Consider the following 24,335-nt stretch of genomic DNA (forward strand, 5'->3'; position numbering starts at 1 on the left):
GATGCCCGAGAGTGCGCCAGCAAGAACACTGACAGCATCGCCATTTGTATTCAGCAGCTGTAGAGGTTCAGAACCCGGCACAGAGAACAATAGCAACAAGTTACACTGGAGCCTGTGCTCTAGTCTCTCTTCTTCCTAAATAACAGCCCTCAGCATTGACTGCTTCTTAATACCAAGGCAGTGAGAGGGAGAGATCGTGAGATCAAACAGAATTCCTGAAATGTAGCTCCAGATTTCCTGTTGTCTAGTTCTGTGGCACAGAGTAAATAAATCACAAGCTCAACGGCTCATCTGTCAGGGTGGAAAGAATGTGAGCTTCTTACTATGAACTTTTACATGCAAGACTCATGTTTACTAATAATGTTATATTAATATTTAACAGTTTTTTGATGCTATTGCTATGTAAAATAAATTTTACTGATATAGTTCTACTCAGATGGCCCCTTAAAAACTGTTACCAGATCTGCATCTCTTTATAAGTACCAGTCTATGACATACTACATGTCATACAGTGAAATAGATAAACATGGATCTAATTCTCCTACAACTGCCCCTGGAGGACTGTGAAGGCTGAGTCAGTGGATAATGCATGGAGATGCTACTCATTTGAGCATTATGAGATCTAACCTGCAAGGGATTATTCAGTAGACAATGAAGAACTGTGGTGGTTTGAATGAGAATGGTCCCCATAGGCTCACATATTGGAATACTTGGGGCTTAGTTGGTGGAACTGATTCAGAAGGGTTAAGAGGTGTGGCCTTGTCGGAGTGTCACTGGGGCTGAGCTCTGAGGTTTCAAAAGATTTGTGTGATTCCCAAGGTTCTCTCTCTGCCTCTTGTTTTTGAGTCAAGATGAGAGTTCTCAATTGTTCCTATGCTCCACCACCATGGAATCTAACTCTCTGCAGCCACCAGCCAAATTAAACTCTTTCTTCTATAAAGTGCCCAGGTCATAGTTTATTATCATAGCAATAGAAAAGTGGCTAAGACAAGAAGTCTAAAAATATGCTTACAGAATCTGAAACTGTTCTATCCATCTTCCAAAGCATTCTTACCATAGTCTGTTACCACATGAAACTCAGCTCTAAGAGTCCCCTAAATAAATAGCCTTCCTCAGTTATAACACTAGAAGACTGCAATGTTTGGGGACTTTTTCTTTCTGTTTTATTTTAAAATTCTCCCTACACCACCAAAAGCTCTACAAGCACTTAATGGTTGCTGGAGAAGAGAGAGACCATTTTCTAGTGGTGTCACCACTGGTAAGGTGGCTGTGATAATGAATTCACAACACGCCCCCATGGTTGGGCATAGTCGCACATGCCCGGTGGGACCTAGTCACTTCTGTCTAGTCATTTTCCCGGTCAAACATCTTGTGTGACTCAGGACTGTGGCTTTACATGCTTGCGTAAAGCATGTAATGCAAATATGTGATCTATGGGCATGCGTAGAATAGCCACATGGGCCTGTGCGCACAGGCGCAGCCCAGCCTTTATAAGCCAGCGCCATGATTCCCAGGCCCCTTTCACTCACGTGTCTTTCCACGGGCCTGTGCACATCTGTCCCTCTCCCTTATCTTATTAAAACCCTTGTTAGTGGATTCTGTCATGTTTCGTGACATTTCCTCACAGGGTAAGAATGCCACAAAAAAACCCAACAGGCTGTGTTCTTATAAATGATCCCTTGCTTACCAGGAACCCTAATTAGACACATTAGGCCATCAAAATAAATGAATAAATAGCAAATAAATGACATGAAAGAAGAGGGCAGTAGTTGGGAAGAGGAAAGGACTCAGTGGGAGTCAGAAGAGAGTAATAGGCAGTAAATACATTATATATGTATGAAAATATGTAACAAAACTCATAATTAGGTATAATTAACTTATGCCAATAAAATGAAAAAATGGCTAAAAATTAAATGGTGGATTAAAAAATAATTCTAACTATTTGAGTTAAATGGTATTAACAAGTGATACACTCATCAGTAGCTCTTTAACCTTTGCTTCTGCCTTTTTACTGATTTTCTTCGGACTGAGCTGTTGAAAAGCATTTCCCAAGATCAAGACTTTGAAGGACCTGTGATGAAAAGTTGGGGTAAAAATGTGCTCATGTCCATTGATTGATTGTTTTATACTAAAAAGCAGAATGGAGGGAAAAGGAGTCAGAAATTATAATTTTGTGGTTTTCATAGCAATATATAAACTAATTATAAATGATTCTTTTCCTGGTGACTTTGACATAGTATCCAGCAATAGGAGCGTTCGCTTTCTTCTTCCAATGATGGTGAGCAAGGTGGCTATAAAACAAACCCCAACTTGGGTTTGTGTAAGGGCCAGGCAGCTCTCCTCTCATAGAAAGAAATACTCAGTAGAAGTGTAATGATAAGAATAAATGGAGCCGTTGTGTCTTGGGAGGAGGCTGTGCATAAAAGCAATCAGGAAAAACCATGAAATAGCAGCCAATGTGTTTTGTTCAGACTCTGAAATCCCAGCCACTGTGTGAATGGACAAGCCATAGTCTCCACCCTCTGCTAACCTCTGCCTGAGGGCTAGAAGTTGCCAATGTCTGTTCTAGATGCTTGTAGCATGTCATGGATGTCTAGATAAAGAAAAGAACATCTTCTGCTCTGGTAATTATCTCATTATTTGAGGATTCTGAGGTCAAAGAGCAGGCATCTTCAGGGTTGTTCTCAAGTCAAAGATTTCATCAGCCACAAAAATACTGTCAGTATTAAATAAAACATCAGCCTATGTTTCTTACAATTATCTAAATCATACCATATCTATTGGGCTCAAAGAACCTTTCCATCACTCTAGGTAACTTTAGCTGAAAGCTGAAAACTATCTCACCTCAGAGAATAACACAACAGTCCAATTCAAGGAAGTCTGAGCCTTATACTGGATGTGTTAAAGTAAGCATGCAGGGGTACAGAAATAAGGGATGACAGGTATAAGCTTTGGGGCAGCCTGTGCTCATAGACATCCCAACCAATCATCTCCTTCCCTCCAAGAACCATTTCCCCTGTGAAACTCAGCCAGTTTTTGTTGCTTTAGCATCCAGTCTTAGTAACAACTGGCAAACTTTACCTTCTTTCCCCTACATCTGAGCAGATGAGGAGTGGAGATGTGGTGGTAGAGGGGGAGGAGGTTATCATGTATCCCAGGATGGTCTTGAACTCTCTGTGTTGCTCGGGATGACTTTGAACTTCAAAGCCTACAGCCTCTACTTGGTTGTAATGGGATTAGGACACAGGTCCATCCACAGTTTATATGGTACTGGAGAGGGACCCCAGGGCTTCACATGTGCTGGGACAGAGCTCTTCCAAATAAGCTACATCCCTAGCCTAAAGATGGTTTGTTTTTCGTTTTGTTTTTGTTTGTTTATTTTTGACTGAAGATAAAACTGTGTTTCCTAGCTGGATCATACCTGAAGAACTATGGCTTTTTATAAATGACTCATTCTGTTGACCCACTGGGAACAACAACAACAACAACAACAAGAAGACTTTGTAAATTTTGCATGAGAACTACACAAGGTAATTCTGATAGTTAATGTTGATTATCAACTCCACTAGAAAGACTTAGGAGACAAGCCTCTGGGAATGGCTGTGAGGGATTATGTATATTAGCTTAACTGGAATAAGAAGAGTCACCCTGAATGTGAGTGGCAACATTCCTTGGAACTGGGTCAGAGTTCAGAAAGATTAAACAGGAGAAAGTGATCAGATCGCCAGGATTCATCTTTTTAATTCCCAGTTGTGGATGCAACATGCCCAGGAGCCTCCTGCTATGGCCACCATATCCCCCTGCCATGACAGACAGTATCCAGGACTGTGAAGCCCAAATAAGCCTTTTCTTATTTAAACTGCTATTGTTAAAATTCTTTGTCATAATATTAAGACAAATAATAAGATAGCGTGTGTGTATGAGTGTTTGTGTGAGAGTCTGCATGTGTCTGTGTATGTGTGTGAGTGTATTGTGTGTGTATATGAATGTGTGTGTGTATGTGTGTGTGTGTGTGTATGTGTGTGTATACGAAAGGCTGACTTTGTGATGATCTTCCTGCCTCAGTCTCCCAAGTGCTGGTATTAAAACCGTGCATCACCACACCGGATAAATCTTGCAATAAAAGCAGAACAATGAACTCCAGAGTGGCCTGGCGGAAGTACACCTTTGACTCTGAGGTAAGTCTAAGGAACTCTGTGCCCTGACTGTTCTCAGGGAATCCTGATGACAGACACCCAGGCCTGGGAAGATCAAGAGAGGTCACACTACAGAAGACAGGAAGTACTCTAGGTCCAGTGTGTGGCCTTACACACACACGGGGCCTTAGAGAAACAAACACAGGCTTCCAGCTTCTCCCAGATGACACTGCTCTTATCTAAGCACTTCTGAGATTAGGATCTGCCTCTTTCCTGAGAAACAAGGAAGACTTTCACAGCCTGAGGATAGCGTCTTATCTGTGGCTCATATTCTTAATGTTTGGTTACATTTCTCCAAAATACAACCTATATATTATTTCTTCTTGTACTCTAGAAAATTAGATTCTACCAATGAATTGATAAGGCAATGTAGCTTGTGTTTTTAGTCCAATAAATCATCGGACTCCATTATAGGGCTTCACAGTTACCAGTCTACACCAGTGATTATGTTTAAATTAAGTTAATTTACATCATGCATGGAAAGATATATGAAACAATTAAGAGCCTAATAGCCCCTCTCCCTAATTGCTTCTCCAGTGTCTTAGGCTTTCTCATTTTCAGTTGCCTCTGCCTGGCTGTTTTTCTGTGTTTTCCCTCCTTTTTTCAGGAAATTCAAGAAACAATTTTCTGAAGCCTGGGGTGCCAGCTTCTATAGCACCGATCTCCGGAGGAGATTTACTAGACGATGTTGCCCAGTTGCCTGGCTCTATACTCCAGAACACAACTGGGTGGAGGAAAGTGGCAGTGTGTACTGTGTTCCTGCCTGGTACCCACACCCACAAAAGGAGAGTTCCATCAGCAGCTGGGTGCTGTGGGATGGTCTGTATGTCAAGTGTGTTGCTGATTGGTCAATAAATAAATCACTGATTGGCCAGTGGCTAGGCAGGAAGTATAGGCGGGACAAGGAGGAGAATAAAGCTGGGAAGTGGAAGGCTGAGTCAGAGAGACACTGCCAGCCGCCATGATGACAAACGAGCCATGTGGCAAGGTATAGATTAATGGAAATGGACTAATTTAAGCTGTAAGAACAGTTAGCAAGAAACCTGCCACAGCCATACAGTTTGTAACCAATATAAGTCTCTGTGTTTACTTGGTCGGGTCTGAGCGGCTGTGGGACTGGCAGGTGAGAGAGATTTGTCCTGACTGTGGGCCAGGCAGGAAAACTCTAGCTACAGCTGGGCATCCTTTTTTTTTTGTTTGTTTGTTTTTTGAGACAGGGTCTCTCTATGTAGCTTTGTGCCTTTCCTGGAACTCACTCGGTAGCCCAGGCTGGCCTCGAACTCACAAAGATCCACCTGGCTCTGCCTCCCAAGTGCTGGGATTAAAAGCGTGTGCCACCACCGCCTGGCCTTTATAAGATGAGCTTAGAGCTGCTTCCTGGAAGAATAAGACTCTAATGGTACTGAGCTGGTCTATGGTCACTGACCTATCCCTCCTCCACATCCATTCTCTGCTCTCTGAAATTTTAGCAGTCTTTAATTTATTAACTATTTTTTATTTTTATATTTTTATTCTTTATCTCTTTGCTCCTTCTAGTTTATTTTTATTGAAAATGTCTGCTTTCTGTAACTTTTCTCATAGGTTTTATTGCTTTCTGTTTTCTTCTCTATTATGTTTTCTTCTTTAATATCTCAAATTACCCTCTAACACATGTTCCTTTCATCATCCTGAAAGACAAGCTCCCAGGAACTGCTGCTTGTGTGTTCCTAAGATCTGGGACGCTCAGGGTCAAGGACAAATGACAGTTTCTCCTCTCAGTTTACTAACCATTTCTAAGACCTCTGTAGAAATTAAAAAAAATGTTAATTTCTCCTTAAGTGTTGTGTGGGAGATTTTAAATAGCATACACTTCCCTAAAGAGAGTATAAGCCATGTATAACTGCCAACACAACCAAGAGTTGTTGGAAAAATAAGAATAACTGTATAAAAGTAGGTGTGTAGGGGAAACATTTGAAGTCTTTGAAATTTCTCTTCATTTCTGTAAATTTCTCTTTTCCCTTTCTAGTCACCAAGTTAAAATAAAATGTAAAAAGAAAAACTGATTTTCAAAATTCAAAGTCACTGTATTTCTCTCATGAAAGACACCAGACTTGGAATGACAAAAGATGAAGAAAGGACCAGGTGAAAGAAAACCAATCCTGGAGGCTGTCCTCATGCCACAGGCCCTCGGGCACACTGGAAGAGCACCGTGAGTGTGTGCTTCTAAATCACCACCACGTAGATTTTACAACTCTTCTCCTATAAGATGATACGTGAAACATGTCGAGTTTCTGGGACTGGTGGGACATTCATTTCTGGAACATGGACTGTTTGGGCAGCTCTGTGATCAGACCCTTTGCTTCTGCTAATGAGTGTCCAGAGTGGCAATGTGCTGCCTGCTCCAGCCTCACAGGCCCAGCGGGCCCAAATGTGCCCCTTTTAGACAGTCAGCCAGTGGATATCTGTAGACTGTGATGGAAAGCTCAGGAATGAGGACTTTCTTTTCACTTTACCAGTAAGTCAGTGTTCGGAGTCCTAGTTAATTTTCTGTACAGCTTGCTCTTCGGCCTGCTCAGTAAAGGATCAGCTTTGCATCCGGCATTTCAAGACTATGCTCTTCAGAGGAGAGCTCAGCTAACACTTGGGGAAAGCATGAAGCTAATGTTGTGTGGAAGAAGCAGATGATAGAGGAATCCAGGTGATGATTTACAAGCAGGAATGTCAAAATCCTGCCTTCCGAAAGACTGTTTCACAGTTGCTGCTGCACTGAAATTTGAGCCCCACTGCTCCTAAATTCCATTACAGCTAATTCACTCATAAGTAAAACTGATTTCTTTCTTCTAAAAGGCTAGGATCGGGTTGGGAAATATGCCTTGCAATAAAATGTCTTACTTGGTCATGTACAGAACAATATAAAAAGAAGTCACCGTAATTTATATGTGTCTGTGTGTGTGTTAAGTGGAAATCTGTTTTTATAAGAGGAGAAAAAGGTGGGCAAGAAGCTGGAACTCACATCTTAACTTAGGAAACATTACATTACGGATGCTAAAATACACTCCATATCCAGGACCGAGTCAAAAACTTCATTGGGTAGTCTGGGGAAAGAAAGTGAAAATGTAACCTCATCTGGAACAATGGTTCTCTCTGAAAACACTGTTGGATTATCTGTGCTGGGGAGCAAGAAATCATGCCAGCTGTAAAGCAGACAGCTCATTTGCATATAAAAAGAACAAATTTTGTTCAAATCACTCTTGTCAGCACCAGAAGACGTCCATTCTTGAACTCATCCCCTGCTCCCTCGGCTTCTCTGCTGTCGATCCTTAGAAAATCCTATTTTGTCTTGTTTTCATGAATATTACTGAGGTGGCTCAGATTCCATCTTCTAGCAATTGAATCATAAACAAGTCTGTGCTCGTGTCTCTTTGGATTTTGATATCTCACACCGACATGTCACAAACCGTCAGCTGGCCTGGCATCGCCTGGCATTGCACACAGGCATGGCTCTGTCTGTGTGTGCTCCCATCCCACATTCCACTTTGGAGAGACAGCAAGCGTGTGCTGCTTGCCGCTGTTCTTTTTAGCAGGAACATATGTGCTGCTTCAGAAGGCAGGAAAATGTTATTCCAAGGAGGAACGCAGGTTCTGCTGACTACTAAGAGGAATAGCGACATCCCATTAAGGAAATCTGTAGTACTAGAACTAAAATAGAATCACTGTCTTCAAGCACCAGGACCTGACCTCAATCCCGAGAACATACATAAATAGATGAGTGTGGTTGTGCCCGTGCTTGTAATCTTACTGCTGGGAAGGTAGAGACAGGCAGATCCCTGGGGCTTGCTGGCCAGGGAACCTAACCATCTTGGTGAGCTCCATGATAGTGAGACCTTGTCTCTGAAACTAAGGTGGAAGGCACCTGAGTCATAATACTCAAAGTTGACCCCTGAGTCACACTCCCACAAACACATACATACGGGGGCGGGAGAGGAAAGGAGAGAGAGGGAGGGAGGAATGGAAGGGAGAAAGAGAGAGAAGGAGGGAGGAATGGGAGGGAGAAAGGGAGGGAGGGAGGGAGGGAGGGAGGGAGGGAGGGAGGGAGGGAGGGAGAGAGAGTTAGATTACTGAGACTCTTACTTTCTGGTCTCCAAGGGTGACATTTTCCCAGAACAGTTGCCATTGACACAGAGCAGACAGGATTCTTGCCAGGCATAAGGCTGGTGAGTGGATTCAGCAAGGCTCATGGATACTGGGTCTACCTTGCTCTAAAAGGTGAGGCCAGTGTAGTTGGTGGATAGAGGAGGTACCAGCAAAGGTCTTAGGATACGGCAAGCCTCGGTTGTTAAACAGGATGGCTAAGGGCAGGGTGGACAAAGTTGCTGAAGTCTATCTGAATCTACACCCTAGTTGTTGTTTAGGAGAGCAAGGGCCTGGGATGATGCCTTGAGGGTATGACAGCTTCAGAGAGACTCTGAGGTCGACTTGTCTGGGCAGGAAGAAAGAAAGGGAACAGCCACTTCCTGGCTGATTTCTCCTCCAGCACACTGAGTCATGTGGATGTTTCCAACAGATCCCAAAGAAGGTCGTTTCCGGTGAGTTTTCTCAATGTGTGCTGCTTTAGAAGGGTTGAAAAGAGACTGTGCCCAGGACTTGCTTTTTAGAGAGTGGTGCTTAAATTAAAGTAATTTTTTCCTGTGAATATATTGGGTTCAATACTTATGTGTGAAATCAATAGTTTTAATATCTGGGAATGGTGATGTATGCCTGTAATCCCAGTGAGTAGAGGCAGAGGCAGGAAGATCATGAGTTTGGGGTCATCCCCAATCTATAGCTAGTTCTAAGCCAGCAATCTCTGTGTGAGGCATTTTCTCAAACAAAACAAAACCAAGAAACTCGTGTGTGTGTGTGTGTGTGTGTGTGTGTGTGTGTGTGTGTGTGTGTAACTGATAAATTGTTTTCAGTCTATTGACAAATATTTTACAAGCAAAGTTGAAACAAAAACTAAAATAAACATGCAAAATGTAGATTAGGAACTAAGGCTGGAAAGGAACAGGAAGACTAGACGTTTCCGGGGGTGATTAATCTCATTTTAAGTGTCCTTGTCTTGACCTTTCTTTGTTGAACAGACTGAATCTCTTGAAGGTGATTCTTCAAGCACATGTGAGACTTTGTGCTAACAAAAGAAATTCTCAATACAAGTTTTGAATACGAAGACTTTGAGGATATCAAGCCCTCAGAGGTAGGATGTTGACTCTCAGGAACTAGAAGGCACATCCAGGCCAGTTCAAGCTACTACTGACTTCCAATCCATGGTGTAGCAAATAGGTAGATGTGGAGGTGAGAAAGCCATATGGGCAAGTTGGGGGCAGAAAGTATGGGATGGTTTGAAACAACCCTCCTACTTCGACAGTCTAGGGGGAAGATGAAAATCAGTCAACGAAGAGGGAACGTTTGCAGACACCAAAGGGTTTATTTTTCCAGAGTGTTTTGGGTCTTCTGAGAGGACAGTTCAGACCCACAGCCCCGCAGAGCAGCTATCTGATGGCAGACTGCTTGGAACCCAGGGACACAGAACATTTTCTAACAAAGTGGTCCAAACCATTACATTAACTTCGAAAGAACTTCTTGACTCCTCCATGATAAGCAGGAGCCTAAGTGAAATAAGAAGGGGTTGAAACAGGCAAGCTGACACATGCCTGCAGTCTGCAATCCTGGTGCTCTAGAAGCTTTAGCAAGAAGATTGTGAGTTGGAGACTAACCTGTGCTATGTACCAAGACCCTGTCTAAAGTAAATGAAAATCAAGAGAAGGCATCTTCCATTTTGGTTTGGGAGAATATTTTTTCATTCTGTCTATATTCTAAACAGTCAAAAGAAAAAAGTTCAAGGTCATAGATTCTGACTCTAACTATGTCTTTAATTTTGTTAAAGATACCCCTCCACTTGATCTGAAAATATGGATAATTCTATTCCTTCTCACTGGATGCTTATAAAGATCCAATTACACAGAATATGTGGGCAAATGATTTATGAAGTTCCTAATAATATATTAATGATGCACTTCTTACATTCATAAACTTAGGTCAAACATTGTGAGTAATAGGAGCTATCATCCACAATTTACAGATAAGGAATTGGAATGTCAGAGATGGTGAAGGATTAACACAAATAACAATTAGACTACTACCAAGTGAACCATACACACCTAGCAGCATTCTTATGACTTTCGGAAACTGTCTTGTTCAATCTGAAAAGCAACACAGAGGAAAAGAAGTTTTCACAGTCATGCAGGTAGCCAGGGGCAGAGTCAGGCCCCAAAGGTCTGGAGCTGGCAGCCCAGCAACTGCTCTCCAATGCAGCCGAGCTCTGCCTCCCTGTGTGACATGCTGCAAGCTCAAATGCCATCTCCAACCTTCTGACCACTCGATTCTTGTTATCTTAGTTGCCTGTGATTCTTCTTGCTGCCACCTGTAAGTGTCTATTCTTAAGAACATCTCAGCCTGGACTACTTGCTTCCCAGTGTCATCAACACAAGGGCTTTCAAAGTTATCTTGTGAGGAATTTTGAGCATCAAATTGGGCACACATATGATTCAAATCTTGACAGTCAGATACAACCTGGTTATAGAATCCATTAATCATACCCCATTACAGATTCTTTATATCAGCTCTTTCTAGAAGAACCCCAAAGCCCCTAAGACTCTACTTTTCTGAAGACAACATGGAAAGCATGAGATATGAATGAATAATGAGTTGTATACATTATGGCCTCTGAACTTAATTTTTCAAACAATACTTTTGCAGTCAGTATGAAACACTGTCAGAAGCACCTGTAAAGACATCAATGCACTGCATGGATTGGAATTCATGCACACACCCAGCCCAAGGAAGCTTGCTGAATGCTGGAAAGGTGTTCTATGAGGGTCTAGGTGGGAGTGCCATATAATTTCAAGCACTGTAAACAGGAAAATAAAATTGAGAGAGCTGAAGGACATTGTCAGGACAAGCTTCTAGGATGACCAGACAGTTGGCTGTGATCTAGGAGTCAATATGTTCAATATGCAGGCAATGCTCAGCCCATGTGAGGGTCAGAAGGACAAGGTGGACTGGATCAGAAGGTATGAATAGCATGCTTCCCTAAGATCTAGGCAAAATTCAGTGAGTTGCTATGTAGTCTTCGAGGCTAGGTACCATGAGTTGGGGAACAGGGGAGTCACCTTAGATACCTCTGACTATTGTGTCAGGAGAGAAGTGCTCAGAGACTGAAAGCCATATTGATACTGGAGGACTTCCTTCAGTGGTCCAGATGACAGCCCCCCATGGCTTCGAATTGATTGGCAGTGGTGGGGAGCAACATCAATGCTTCAATTCACAGTACTTGTTCAACACAACGTGTGCAAAAGTAGACGGTAGCTCTGACGGTAGTTGATGAGGGAGAAGTTGTCCCAGTGGAGATAGAGTTTGGGATTTCAGTAATTGAGTGGATGGTTGTGTATTTTACAGACACAAGTATAAAATATTTTGGGGACAGGAATACAGATCAAGAGGTCGAGTTTTAGCTGTCCTAAGTTTAAAAAAATTCTTAGACAAATAAAGACAAATCCAGTAGAGCTTTGGAAGCGAGTAGAAAGCTTTGGCCACATGAAGGCAAGGACTGCAAATTTCAGAAAGGCCCTTAAATGTTACATTAAAGCCATGGGTCTTTACATTGCTATGGATGTTTTCATATTTTAAAACAAAACTGACATTCTGAATTTGAATACACTTGGACTTGGGAATGCATTGCTGAGCGTGATTTCTGTCCCTATCAGAGCAGTTTGTGTAGTGACCAGTGGGTAAAGTAGAGGGACAGGGACAGGGACAGAAGAGGGAGAGAACTCCAGAAGCTTCAGGCTCCTCCCTTCCAGATAATGACTGCAGGCTTGTTGCTCAGACTCCGAAGATCCAACTTCTTCCAATAGGAAAGAGAACAGTGCTGTCTGTTTGCAATTGCAAAAGGTAAAGCTCCAGTCAGAAGCATTTTTGGAAAGACTTTTTTTTCAGAAGGACTTTTTATTAATTTTTATTAATCTTCTCTTCCACTCTAACTCTCTGCTTGGTCTCTTTTCTCCATAGTGTGATTCTCCATTGATCTGAGATACACTTAGTTACCCAACAAGAAGGTTGACTGACAATATCCAACCACACAGACAACATTAAGGGATTCTATACCACACAGCCTCAGTGGCTTTAACTTTAACAGGATGCTGCAACACCCAATGAACCTTTGAGAGAGATCTGATTCCTCAATTGCTCATAAGTATCAATAAATACTTCAAAATTAGCCTGTTCCAATGACCAGAGCTCTCAGCAATTAGACAATTCAAGGAAGAGAGTAATTAGGTAAAACACACAGAGAGGGAAGTATGAATGGTGGTCATGAATAAAAGACACAAATAATTATGGCAGTAAGGGAACATTTAGGGAAAAATGAAATATCCCACAATTTGTTTAGTCCATGTGTAACCATTCATTTAAAGCCAAGGTGTAAATTTGGTGAAAGACACCACTTTCATTAAATGCCCTGCAGTATGTTACACAGAAAGAAATGGGACAAGGAAAATACACTCATGCCGTAGCAACTCAGCTGCATTGAAAGGAAACGGACATGGCAAGAAGAAACAGGAAGGAAAACATTGCTCTTGCGTACTTCTGGCTTGGTGACTGATGTCATGAGTCTCAACAGCCACAGGCAGTGTCGTGCTGGCACTTAGACCAGCATTAAAGAGAAAAGCAAAGATCTGAGTGCAGAATGCACTAAATCTTGGGTGTTGGGAGTCACTGCCACAAAACAGACCTGTTAAAATACTCTAATTGGTTCATTTCCTCTTCTTCAATTAAATCTCTAATTATTTCAGCAATGCAAAAACAATTATGCTGGTCTTAGATAACCTTTTATTGCTCTTCTCTCTGCCATTCTTGTACTTTTAATAATCAACCACAGAGAACATGGCCTTTGCAGTTCAGAATCTAGCTGCCTTCATATTCTCGCTCAACACCATTGTACAAAGGCTGGACTTGTCTGTGAAATGTGAATACAGAGAAACACCTTTGGAGTCCATTACAGCTACAGGAAGAAAGCATATGAACTACTCAGCTTTTAAAAGACATCAGGAAGTGGTAGTAATCATTGCACACAAACATTACAGGACCCAGAAGGCCTGCCCAGGGAAGCAGTGACTGCGATGGGTAGATCCACCCAAGGTAATAGTCCTAACAATAAAAAGCCAATCTTACACTATGTCACATGCTAGTTTATGTGGTTGACATGTACTAACTAATTTGTTCTTCACAGGAACCTTCTGTGGTAGATACAAATACCCTTCTCATTTATTACATGACATTCAGAGATACAGCACAGTTATTCCATGACAATGTAGCTAGGTAGCTAATAACTAAGATGAGATTCCAAAGCTAGCAAGTTAGCGACACATTCCCAAACTCTTAGGTAAGCTGCTAAGGTGAACTACTGAATTCCCAGTTCAAGTTTAGGTTTAGCCTGAGCTAAGCCCATTAGCAAATTGATCATCTTTATTTTTGCCATTGTGTCCTTAGTAAATGGTAGCTTAGAAAAATATCTCTTTCATTGTATCACTAATTATTCGCTGTTAACAAACTCACATAGTTCAAAGACTACCTAGGAAAATTTTCACATATGCATCTCTAAACCAGTCATCAGTTATCTGGACATAGTTCATTGAGGGTCCTCTCTGTCCATCTCAGAGAGGCCAGAGCCTCTTGAGTTTCATCTTTCACAGTCCTAATGTCAGAAAGACTCATGTGGTCATGGTAACTTAACACAATTTACTAGCAGTTTAACAATGTTTAAAAACTGATTATTTAGAATTTCAAAACAAGTATTTAATGTAATAATAGTAAAAGTCACAAAAGGATTTCTGGTTTTTTCCTATTTCAGAGTAGGATTGTAAGAAAGAGTAAAAACTGGCACTAACTGTCACAAAATGGAAAGGGAGCTCTGGGATTTTATGTTTTCTGCAGCTCACTACTCTGTCAGTTACATCATGTGTTCCTTCTAAACCAAATGAGGTATTGCTCATCGTTCAAGACCCAGATCCAATGCCAGTTCCTCTGAGAAGAAGAAGAGTCTGATGCCAGAGTTAATCCTACTTCCTTAGCATGCCCAGAGTCATTGGAGTGTCCCATTGCACATCCATAATGTAGTGTGCCTAGCATGGTACAGCTCTCTCTGCCCCATTGCTGGAGATTCCTAGTGAGCAGGAACTGGACAGTGAGGATGCAGTCTGATGGTTAAATGCAGAGCTTCAGAACTACGCAAATTCAACTTGGACCATGGCTGCATGGTCTCCCATAACATCTTTGGAAAGCTCACCTTTGTAAAGCCAATAGTCTTTGCCTATTGAGTAAACACAATATAAGAGTGCAGCTCTGGCCCCAAGATTCCTGAGATCAAACACTGGGCTCTTTATTATATCATCTATTCATGTCAAATTTTTCTTACCTGTAAAATAAGAATGATGATAGACAAACTCTTCATGTTTTATGAAAGTTAAAATAATGAATCTGTGCCAGCAAGATGGCTTAGTGGGTACAGGTAATTGATGTTAGTTGTCTTCTGACATGTGTACTGTGGCATGTGCATGGTAATCATACCAACAAATGTGCACATGCATACAAACAAATTAAAAACAAAAAGAATGAATCTGTGAATTGTGAATAACAACAACAAAACCCACATTCACACCGTGTGGTGGTGGCACACGCCTTTAATCCCAGCACACGGGAGGCAGAGGTAGGTGGATCTCTGCGAGTTTGAGGCCAGCCTAGGCTACAGAGTGAGTTCCAGGAAAGGCACTAAAGGTACACAGAGAAACCCTGTCTCGAAAAAAAAAAAAAAAACCCAACCAACCAACCAAACAAACAAACAAACAAAAAACCCACATTCACTAAGAGTCTATTCTTTATATTAGCATCTGGCTGATTTGGATGATGTACACCTGTTTGTATACAGCTAAGCTAAAGCTAAAGCAGTTTGCCGTGGCATCTCTTGTGGCTTTGCACAATGGATCTATCATTTATGGAGGAATATATCATTTTACATGTGGCAGAGTATACTGTAATTATTAGCAGGAGGATGGTAGTTAATTTATTAAGTAAACCTGGTCTAATGGAAAGATCTTCCATGCTCATGGATAGGAAGGATGAACATAGTAAAAATGACAGTTTTACCAAAAGCAATCTACAGATTCAACGTCCCCATCAAAATCCCAACACAATTCTTCACAGACCTCAAAAGAACAATAATCAACTTCATATGGAAAAAACCCCCAGGATATCCAAAACAATTCTGTACAACAAAGAAACTTCCAGAGGCATCACCATCCCTGACTTCAAACTCTACTGCAGAGTTATAGTAATAAAAACAGCTTAATAATGGCATAAAAACAAACATGGGGATGAATGGAATCAAATCAAAGACCCCAACATTAACCCACACACCTGTGAACACCTGGTTTTTGACAAAGAAGCCAAAATTTTACAATGGAAAAAAGAAAGCATCTTCCACAAATGGTGCTGGCATAACTGGATGTCCACATGTAGAAGAATGCAAATAGATCCATATCTAACATCCTGCATAAAACTCAAGTCCAAGTGATCAAAGACCTCAATATAAATCCAGATACACTGAAACTGTTGGAAGAGAAAGTAGGAAGTAACCTTGAATGCATTGGCACAGGAGACCACTTCCTAAATATAACACCAATAGCACAGACACTGAGAGCAACAATTAGTAAAAGAACCCCCTGAAACTGAAATGCTTCTATAAGATAAAAGACATTGTCAATAAGACAAAATGGCAGCCTACAGGATGGGAGAAGATCTTCACCAACCCCACATTTGACCAAGAGCATACATAAAGAACTCAAGAAACTAGACATCAAAATACCAAATGATCCAATTAAAAATAGGGTACAGATATAAACAGAGAATTCTCAACAGAAGAATTTTCAAATAGCCAAAACACACTCAAAGAATTGTTCAACACCCTTAGTCATCAGGGAAATGCAAATCAAAATGACTCTAAGATACCATCTTACACCTGTCAGAATGGCTAAGATCAAAAACACTGATGACAACTTACGTTGGAGAGGATGTGGAGTAAAGGGAACACTCCTCCACTGCTGGTGGGAGTGCAAACTTGAGGGAACCTGTTGGGTGTGGGACAGAGGGGGAGAGTAAGGAAAGAGATGTCTTGATAGGGGGGACCATTTTGGGGTTATAGAGAAACGTGTGCCAGGGAAACTCCCAGGAATCCACAAGGATGACCCCAGTTAAGACTCCTAGCAATAGTGGAGAGAGTACCTGAACTTACCATTTACTGTAATTAGATTGGTGACTACTCTAATTGTCATCAGAGAGCCTTTATCCAGTAACTGATGGAAACATATGCATAGATCCACAGCCAAGCACTGGGGCAAGTTTGGAAAGTCCTCCTGAAGAAAGAGAGGAAGGATTGTACAAGCCAGGGGTGGAGGTGTGAAGGGTGGGGTTGAGGTCATGAAGGAGGAACTCAGAGAGATAGCTGAGCTGAGCTCATAGGAGCACATGGACTCTAGACTGACAGCTAGGGAGCCTACATGGGACCAACCTAGGCCCTCTACATGTGTGTGACGGTTGTGTAGCTTGGTCTGTTTGCAAGGTTCCTAGCAGTGAGATCAAAACCTGTGCCTGGTGCTTAGCTGGCTTTTGGAAACCTGTTCCCCATGCTGGATTACCTTACCCAGCCTTGATGTATGGGAGGAGCTCAGTCCTGCCTCAACTTGATGTGCCATGCTTTGTTCAAGGCCATGGGAGGCCTGCCCCTTTCTGAATGGAGATGGAGGAGGAGTGGATGGGGAGGAGAATACATGAGAGGTGGGGAGAGGGAACAGGAGGAGAGGAGGGAGGGGAAACTGTGGTCAGTGTGTAAAATAAATAAAAAAAAAGTTAATAAAATTTAATTAAATTAAAAAAACAAGTCAGGAACGAAAGAGGCCCAGGAGTAGGGCCTTGCTGTCTCAACATACTCAAGCCACCAACTATTCTACATTACTTGGGCATTCCAGTGTCCTAGCCAATGGTTCTTCACTAGCTATCAATGCCCCGTGCTACTTTTTTCCTCAGAACTACATCAACATGTCACTTGGTTTCATGTCTGTTCAAATGAGTAACCTATTTACAGCCAATTAGTACTCATTATCTCATCATAAGAACTATATGACCTGCTGCTCCAATGTCTACTGTTCTATCACCCACTTTGCGTGAAGTCACCTAGGTCTTCAGTACAGTATGACAATTTCCAAATATACAGTTATACCTTGGACATGTTCCTTTGGATTCCTAGAGGCTTCTTTGTAATATATGTATAAGAAAGTTCCTCTTCCCCAAGTAAACTGCCTTCCTTCATATAGGTTCTTTCCAGCTGCTCAGATTTTCTGTCTGCATAGGACTTGCCATTAACTGGGAATACTTCATTTCTGAGCTAGCAGTCACTAGCACAATGAACAGATGTGTGGCTCACTCTTCTTGAAGAATTCATCCTGTTTCCATATCTTCATCCTATCATAATGAAAGCTTTCTGATATGCACATCACTTTCTGTGTCTTATTTCTGTCTAATGGGCTGCCATTGAAAATCAAACTTTGAGATAAATTAGCTTCACCGATATGACGTTATAGTGCCAAACAAAGAACTCCAAGGTCACGTGGAAAATATATATGCCATTCTCTTCTATGCATTTCCAGGAAGTGCTACCTATTAATTTAAATTATAATATACATTATCTACATAAGAAATAAAAATTTACTTTTTTAAATTTTATTTACTTTTGTTTTTATGTATATGGGCATATTGTCTGTGTATAGATCTATACACTAAGTTCATTTAGTGCCAGTAACGGACAGAAGAGGGTAACTGATACTCTGGAACTGGAGTTATAGGGGTTATTAGCTGCCATGTAGTTGCTTGGAACTGAATCCCAGGTCTTTTGCAACAGCAGCAAGTGCATTTAACCCCTGAACCATCTCTCCACCTGCTACCTACTTTTCTTTAAACAGAGTCTCACTATGTAGCCTTGGCTGGCCAGGAACTCACTCTATAGACCAGTCTGGCTTCAAACTCATAAAGATCTGCCTGTCTCTTCCTCCTGTGCTAAGGTTGAAGGCATATGGCACTATGTCCAATAATAAAATAAAAGTTTTAATGAGCAATTTATTGACTTGAGATAATAGAGATAAGTGGTAATCAACATTTTAAGCATACTTGGGAATAAAATTAAATGGTTTCTAAATATTTCAGTTACACCTTTTCCACTATCGATCTTCTCTATGCAATTTCCATAACAATTTCAGGAACATGTACCCCAAATTTAAGAAATGTCCCTGTTAGGTTTGCTTAAAATTGATGTTGCTGAACCTATTATGTGCAAAAAGAAAGACTCTTCCAACCTTCTTGTTTGTTTCCCTCAGTTCTGTGGGCCTCACTTCCTTCCTGAAGACAGCAGCTCTTATCACATTGCTTTGCAGTGATTTATGGTTCTATAATCTTGGTGGGGTCTCCAAACCTTTCTGTCTTCCCCTCACAGACACAGTTAATCATTCTATCCACCCACATGTGGTTACTGAAGGCTAAATGGAATTACATGAAATGTCTGAAAGTTTCTGACAGCACACATCTGGAGTGTTTGTTTCTTCTTCTTTTTCTTTTTTTCCCTTCTTCTTTCCTTCATTAGACTAAGCCTATCCTGAGGAATGGCATAACAGCAAATATTCATTCAAGTTTTTGAATAGATATGTCTTCACAGTGTTAGGAATAGATCCACACAGCCTGTGTCCTACATTCAGAACACAATCTGAAAGCAGGGCTTAGTGGGATACACCTATAACCCTGGTATCTGGCTGCAAGATTGAGGCCAGCCTGAGTGACCAAGCAAAACTCATTCTCAAAACAAAACAAAACAAAAGTAAACAGCTTCCCACCAACAAAATAAAAACAACCCTCCCCCAATCTGAACAACCACAAACCCACATTTCTAAATTCCAGTGAAATTTTCAGTGTGCACATTGTTGAACCAAAGGATTTTATGATTAATTTTGATAGACTTATCTTCTCATTAAATGGAATTGTATCCAATGCCAGTGTCTAGGTTATTATTTTAGAGGGTAAAGCCTTGAGTCACTGCTTAAACAAAAACAATCTTATTAAACTGCAAAAAAAAAATCAACATTCTCTGGGATTTTTAATTAGTTCTTTCCTTGTGAAAAATAAAGAACTGCTGTACATGTGGGAAGACAAGGAAACAAATGTGGATTCAGACTCCAAGCCGTAAGAGCAAATTGCTTCATTTAGCTGCAGTCACTCATTAGAAATGGGGTTAGCAGTGGACAGAGTGCTTTCTCTGAGCATGCCTATCTAGTTCTATCAAGATGTCTTTAGCCAATTAGCTTGCTCAATTGACTAAGCATCTCCTACCTCATTTACTTGACTAAAGATGGAACAGGGAAATTCCAGCAAGAGAAAATGATCTTCGCAGAGATCACTGAGAAACAAGTGCTCACATAAAATAATGTATTCAAAGTAATAAATCACTTGCGTAAATAATAAGTGTGACTATTTCTCCATTGTATAAAGCAAAGACATTGGAATTTCCAAGTTATTTTAATATTTTGGTAAAGGGTAGTGAATCAAACATCAAAGTATTTGAATAGGAGAAAAGGGCTCCTCTCTTGTTCTACTTTTTTTCTAGAATTTGTTCTTTATTTATTTTGTTCAAGTAACTATGTATCTCCTTAAATAGTAATAAATGTTTTAGAAAATTATTTTTCCTCTTATTCATTATGACAATGAATAGTTAACAATATAATATTTAGAGCCAAAGAAGTTTTGGAATTAAAAACATTTCCAAGGCAGGAATTAAACGTAACAATACACTGAAACCCACAGGCAACAGTTTATTGATGATGTCTTTGATGAGATAGAGAAAGTTCCGTAAGAAGTGGGAAAGTTAGTAATCTTCACATGCCATGAAGCTGACAGATTGTAACATATATCTTCTAAATCTCCAATTCCCTCTAGACTGACTGTGTTTGGTAAATGTGTGTTCTGTTATTAAGCATATTGTGGTATTTGATAACATAAAATTATCCACCTTTAGCAATTTTACTGTATTTTCAGTAAGTATAAGGAAAAAGAGAATGGACATTACTTAAATTGGATCCAGGACATTATCATGAATGAATTTTAGTGATGTGATTCTCTTCCATTGATGTTTCAAAATCCAAAATAGAGACAACAGAGCTGCCACTGAACTTGACAGATTTGCTACTGGACTGGGCTTTTATACTAAATAGCATCGCTGGCTTTGATCAAAACCACTCATTTTAACTGAAATAAAAAGTAGGTATCTGTTCATATAAGCTCTCTCTTGCAAACTGGTCTCCGTCTCCCTCCAATCCCAGGGCTGTCTCCTTCAGATCCCCCTTTCTCCTGCACGTGATAAAAGAGGACTGTGTTTGTACTTTGAAATGTGGCACATTGCTCTAACTACTCTTTTCTTTCAGGAAAGCTTTAAAAAGGGGTTTGTTTTCTTTCAAATTAGCTTCTACTAGAAGATAGACAGGTACTCCAGCAGCACCGGCTTCTCATCAGTGTGCCAAAGATGTCTGCCTCTCCTTTTGCATCTCAGCTTACTTTCAGAAAACAGCTTCTTTCTATGCCCCAAACCATGTCAAAATTCAAGCAAGGAAGTACAGCTTTATCAGTTTTGCCATGAATATTTCTTGTAGTTTTTCACAACTTTGCCTGTTTCTCAATACCTAGGAAATTCCAATCCAGAATGCTGAGTTACCCAACCCTTTTAGCAAGATGCAACAAAACAGGATGCTCAAAATACTAATTATATACAATTATTTTCTCAGTAAGTTATACTTCAAAATGGGTTGAACAAAGGGCACAAATTTGCTACATAATCAATGGAAGTATGTGTGCCTAAAATTAAGAGTTCATATCACTAAGACTCAGTTCAATATATCTATATTTTTAAATCTGTCCCCCAAACTTCAGAATATATCTTTATTGACATATAAAATATATCTCATCTCTGGATGTCAATTTGAATATGTGCGCATTTAAATCTAAAAAGCTTAGTTTAAAACAAAATGTAAGCTAGTGTGGCACCCAATGGATTCTATATGCAACCCAGATTTTTGTTTATTAATACAAATTAGAAAAAATAATTCCTATGTTATGAGAAGAGTTTTTAATAGAACAATGTTCATAAAAGTAAGATGTAATAATACACATAATACACCTATAATTTGCAAACTTCTGCACAAATTCCCATTCTACTAGTTGCTATAAATAAGGTAGGATTCCTTACCTAGGATGAATTCCAACTGCGGCTTATTGGGGATCTTCTGGATGCCTATAAATAATAGGGATAAGTTTAGGTTTTAAAAGTATTTGTTATCAATATTATAACAACATATGTACTGTTTCACCTGACAAGATATTCACATACATTTTTGGAAGAATGAATAAAGGTAGATAATCAGGCTTAAACGTTTATGAGTTCTCAGATGAAGGCAAAGTATTTTTGTAAAGTCAATGGAAATAAAGAAACTTCATGGCCATAGAGAAACCCCAAAAGGACAACCATAAAACATGTTTGTCAACTGTGTCTATTTGTTTTGGAAGTCTGCAGTTAAGTGGGAGTTTTACAAAGAACCACCTCATCAAAGGACTGTCTTAAGTAGGTTTCGTTCAAGCTCTCTGACTTGTAAATATGGAATCATTAACAATAGGCAGAGCCCCAGTCAAGTTCTAGTAGGCAAGGACACAGAGCTGCTTATTTTGCTTACTTATTATTTCAACAAAATTGTGCTCAACACCTCTACTCCTTTCGTCTGTGATATTTTCAGGAGAAGACAGCATATAAAATGATGAAAGATGAAGTGAGAGTGGGGAAGAGAGTCTCAGAATGAGGGAGTGAGGTGATCAGGATGCAGGAATGCACTGTGGGAGGTGGATGTTGAAGATCATAGTCAACAGCAGTCCCTTGTGGGAGGTGGATGTTGAAGATCATAGTCAACAGAGTCCCTTGTGGGAGGTGGATGTTGAAGACCAGACATAGTCAACAGGATCCCTTGTGGGAGGTGGATGCTGAAGACCAGACATAGTCTATATTAGAGTCCCAAACAAGCATGGCCAAGGGTGTGAATGAATGACATTCCATTTGTTATAATTCATAAGTAGTCAAAGAAACCAAAGTAAAACATATAGAAAATCATATCACTTGACAATAAATATAAAGCTCCTGCCCTTGTTTGTGTGCAGAGACTATTTAAATTAACTGATATTTGGTCAATAACCTATTTTTAAAACCACCTTTTTGAATAAAATACAATGCCTTTTTATTCACAGTTAGCAATTTCTTTTTTAGCACAATAATAATTTATTTTTTCTCTCCTGCTAACATTTAAAATGCTTCAATTAATATTGTTAGACTGCCTAATAGATGTTAGAATCATTAGGTATGTTCTTGTGAAATAATCCAGTTTTGTTTATGTTTATGTTTTGGATACTAATAATTAACTCCTCTCTAAGCTTTGGCAACCAAATTTTTGGCAATGCATCCAACCAATATCATTTTCTAAAGATGATTTTTAAGATATAAATTTAATGAGGCTAGGCATATATTTGCTGGTGCTAAAAAATGTTTTTCTGAGTAAAAGGATCATTCTGAAAAAAAGGATGCAGTTTAAACTAAAGAACAAATTGAAAACCTAGAATTTTAAGCATGAGAGAAAACATAGTATTCTTTTAAATTTCTAAATTACTTAAATAGCACAAAAATTGACCCCAATGGTCAGATTTAAATCTTGGACAAATTAAGTGTTCTTTGTTATGTGAATTAATGTTGTCTGGGAGAGTAGCAAGGCAAACACTGTGTGATATTTTTCACTAATGTGTTCACCTTACATACTGTTTGGTCTTAACAATGTTTAACTTTCAAAATACTGATTCTCTATAGGAATAAATAAATACCAAGTAAAAGCTGTTCTTAAATATGATCAGCATCTGGAAAGGGTCCATGAAATGTATTTATCAGTGTTTGTTTGTTTGTTTGTTTGTTTTTGGTTTTTCGAGACAGGGTTTCCCTGCGTACCTTTGTGCCCTTCCTGGAACTCACTTGGTAGCCCAGGCTGGCCTCGAACTCACAGAGATCCGCCTGGCTCTGCCTCTCGAGTGCTGGGATTAAAGGCGTGCGCCACCACCGCCCGGCATTTATCAGTGTTTTAATGCACATTTGAAAACTTGATCATTTGATGCTGGTTCATGTTGACCTATCTATCAACTGTGTGATCCAAGATAAAAGATGAGAAGAATGTTGTCATGCACTCACATTCCAAAGCACAGAGAGAAATGGGGAAACAACTGGGTAATCTCATGCAGTTTGGTGAAATCCAGGTTCCTGTGAATACACAGGGATATTTGTCTGGTTAACCCAGTTTGGCTCTTCAGAGACCTACAGGAGGTAGGACACATATACTTACTTGTGAACTGAATGTCCTCAGGATCATTAGCCTGAGCTGTAGGAAGAAAATGCTGGCCTTCTTCTGATGTTCCTTCCTCTTTGATTTCCATGATCCACCTCACAACTGACTTACTTTCCACGGTGTCTTGTCCAAATGGTACCAGATAATGGGCTCTGTTTTAATGCTGATGTATCTTCACACTAATGATCTAATATCTCACCGTGAAATTCTGCACATAGAAAATATCAAGATTCAACATTGTAGCCATTTTAGAGCTCAATTCCAAGCTAAGAATTAATATAAAAACTACAACTACTTACAGATTGCCTTTCCTCCGTGCCAAGCCTTTTACACTTCCAGAATCAAGTTACACAGTGCACTGGAGGCTCTAGGCTAAGTTAATGTTTTCACAATAATCATTACAGTCATAGGAGGAATTTCTAAATCCAGAAAGTTATAGTCATCCCTTCAGTTTAACTCTCTGAGCTAGAACACAGCCTAGAGCATCCTGTCAAGGAAGTCGCCCACTTTGCCGCTGTGACCTTCACTGACTCTTTCCACTGGAATTTCCCTTTAT

General features: G+C 40.2%; 1 protein-coding gene across 6 annotated transcripts in view; it reads right to left on the reverse strand.

Annotated features, from left to right (window-relative positions):
* The window catches only part of Inpp4b (inositol polyphosphate-4-phosphatase type II B), a 359,360-nt gene extending 335,380 nt beyond the window's left edge, over window positions 1-23,980 (reverse strand). For all 6 annotated transcript variants that reach the window (XM_059262652.1, XM_059262647.1, XM_059262649.1 and 3 more), the window contains exons 1-2: window positions 23,777-23,980; window positions 21,601-21,645 (exon numbers count right to left, since the gene is read on the reverse strand). In XM_059262652.1, coding sequence (XP_059118635.1) covers window positions 21,601-21,645; window positions 23,777-23,867 — 136 coding nt within the window. In that variant the 5' untranslated portion in view covers window positions 23,868-23,980. The remainder of the gene's footprint in view (window positions 1-21,600; window positions 21,646-23,776) is intronic.
* Window positions 23,981-24,335: the final 355 nt, after the last annotated feature.

The sequence above is a fragment of the Peromyscus eremicus genome, chromosome 5 (assembly GCF_949786415.1).
Source record: "Peromyscus eremicus chromosome 5, PerEre_H2_v1, whole genome shotgun sequence".
Lineage (NCBI taxonomy): Eukaryota > Metazoa > Chordata > Mammalia > Rodentia > Cricetidae > Peromyscus > Peromyscus eremicus.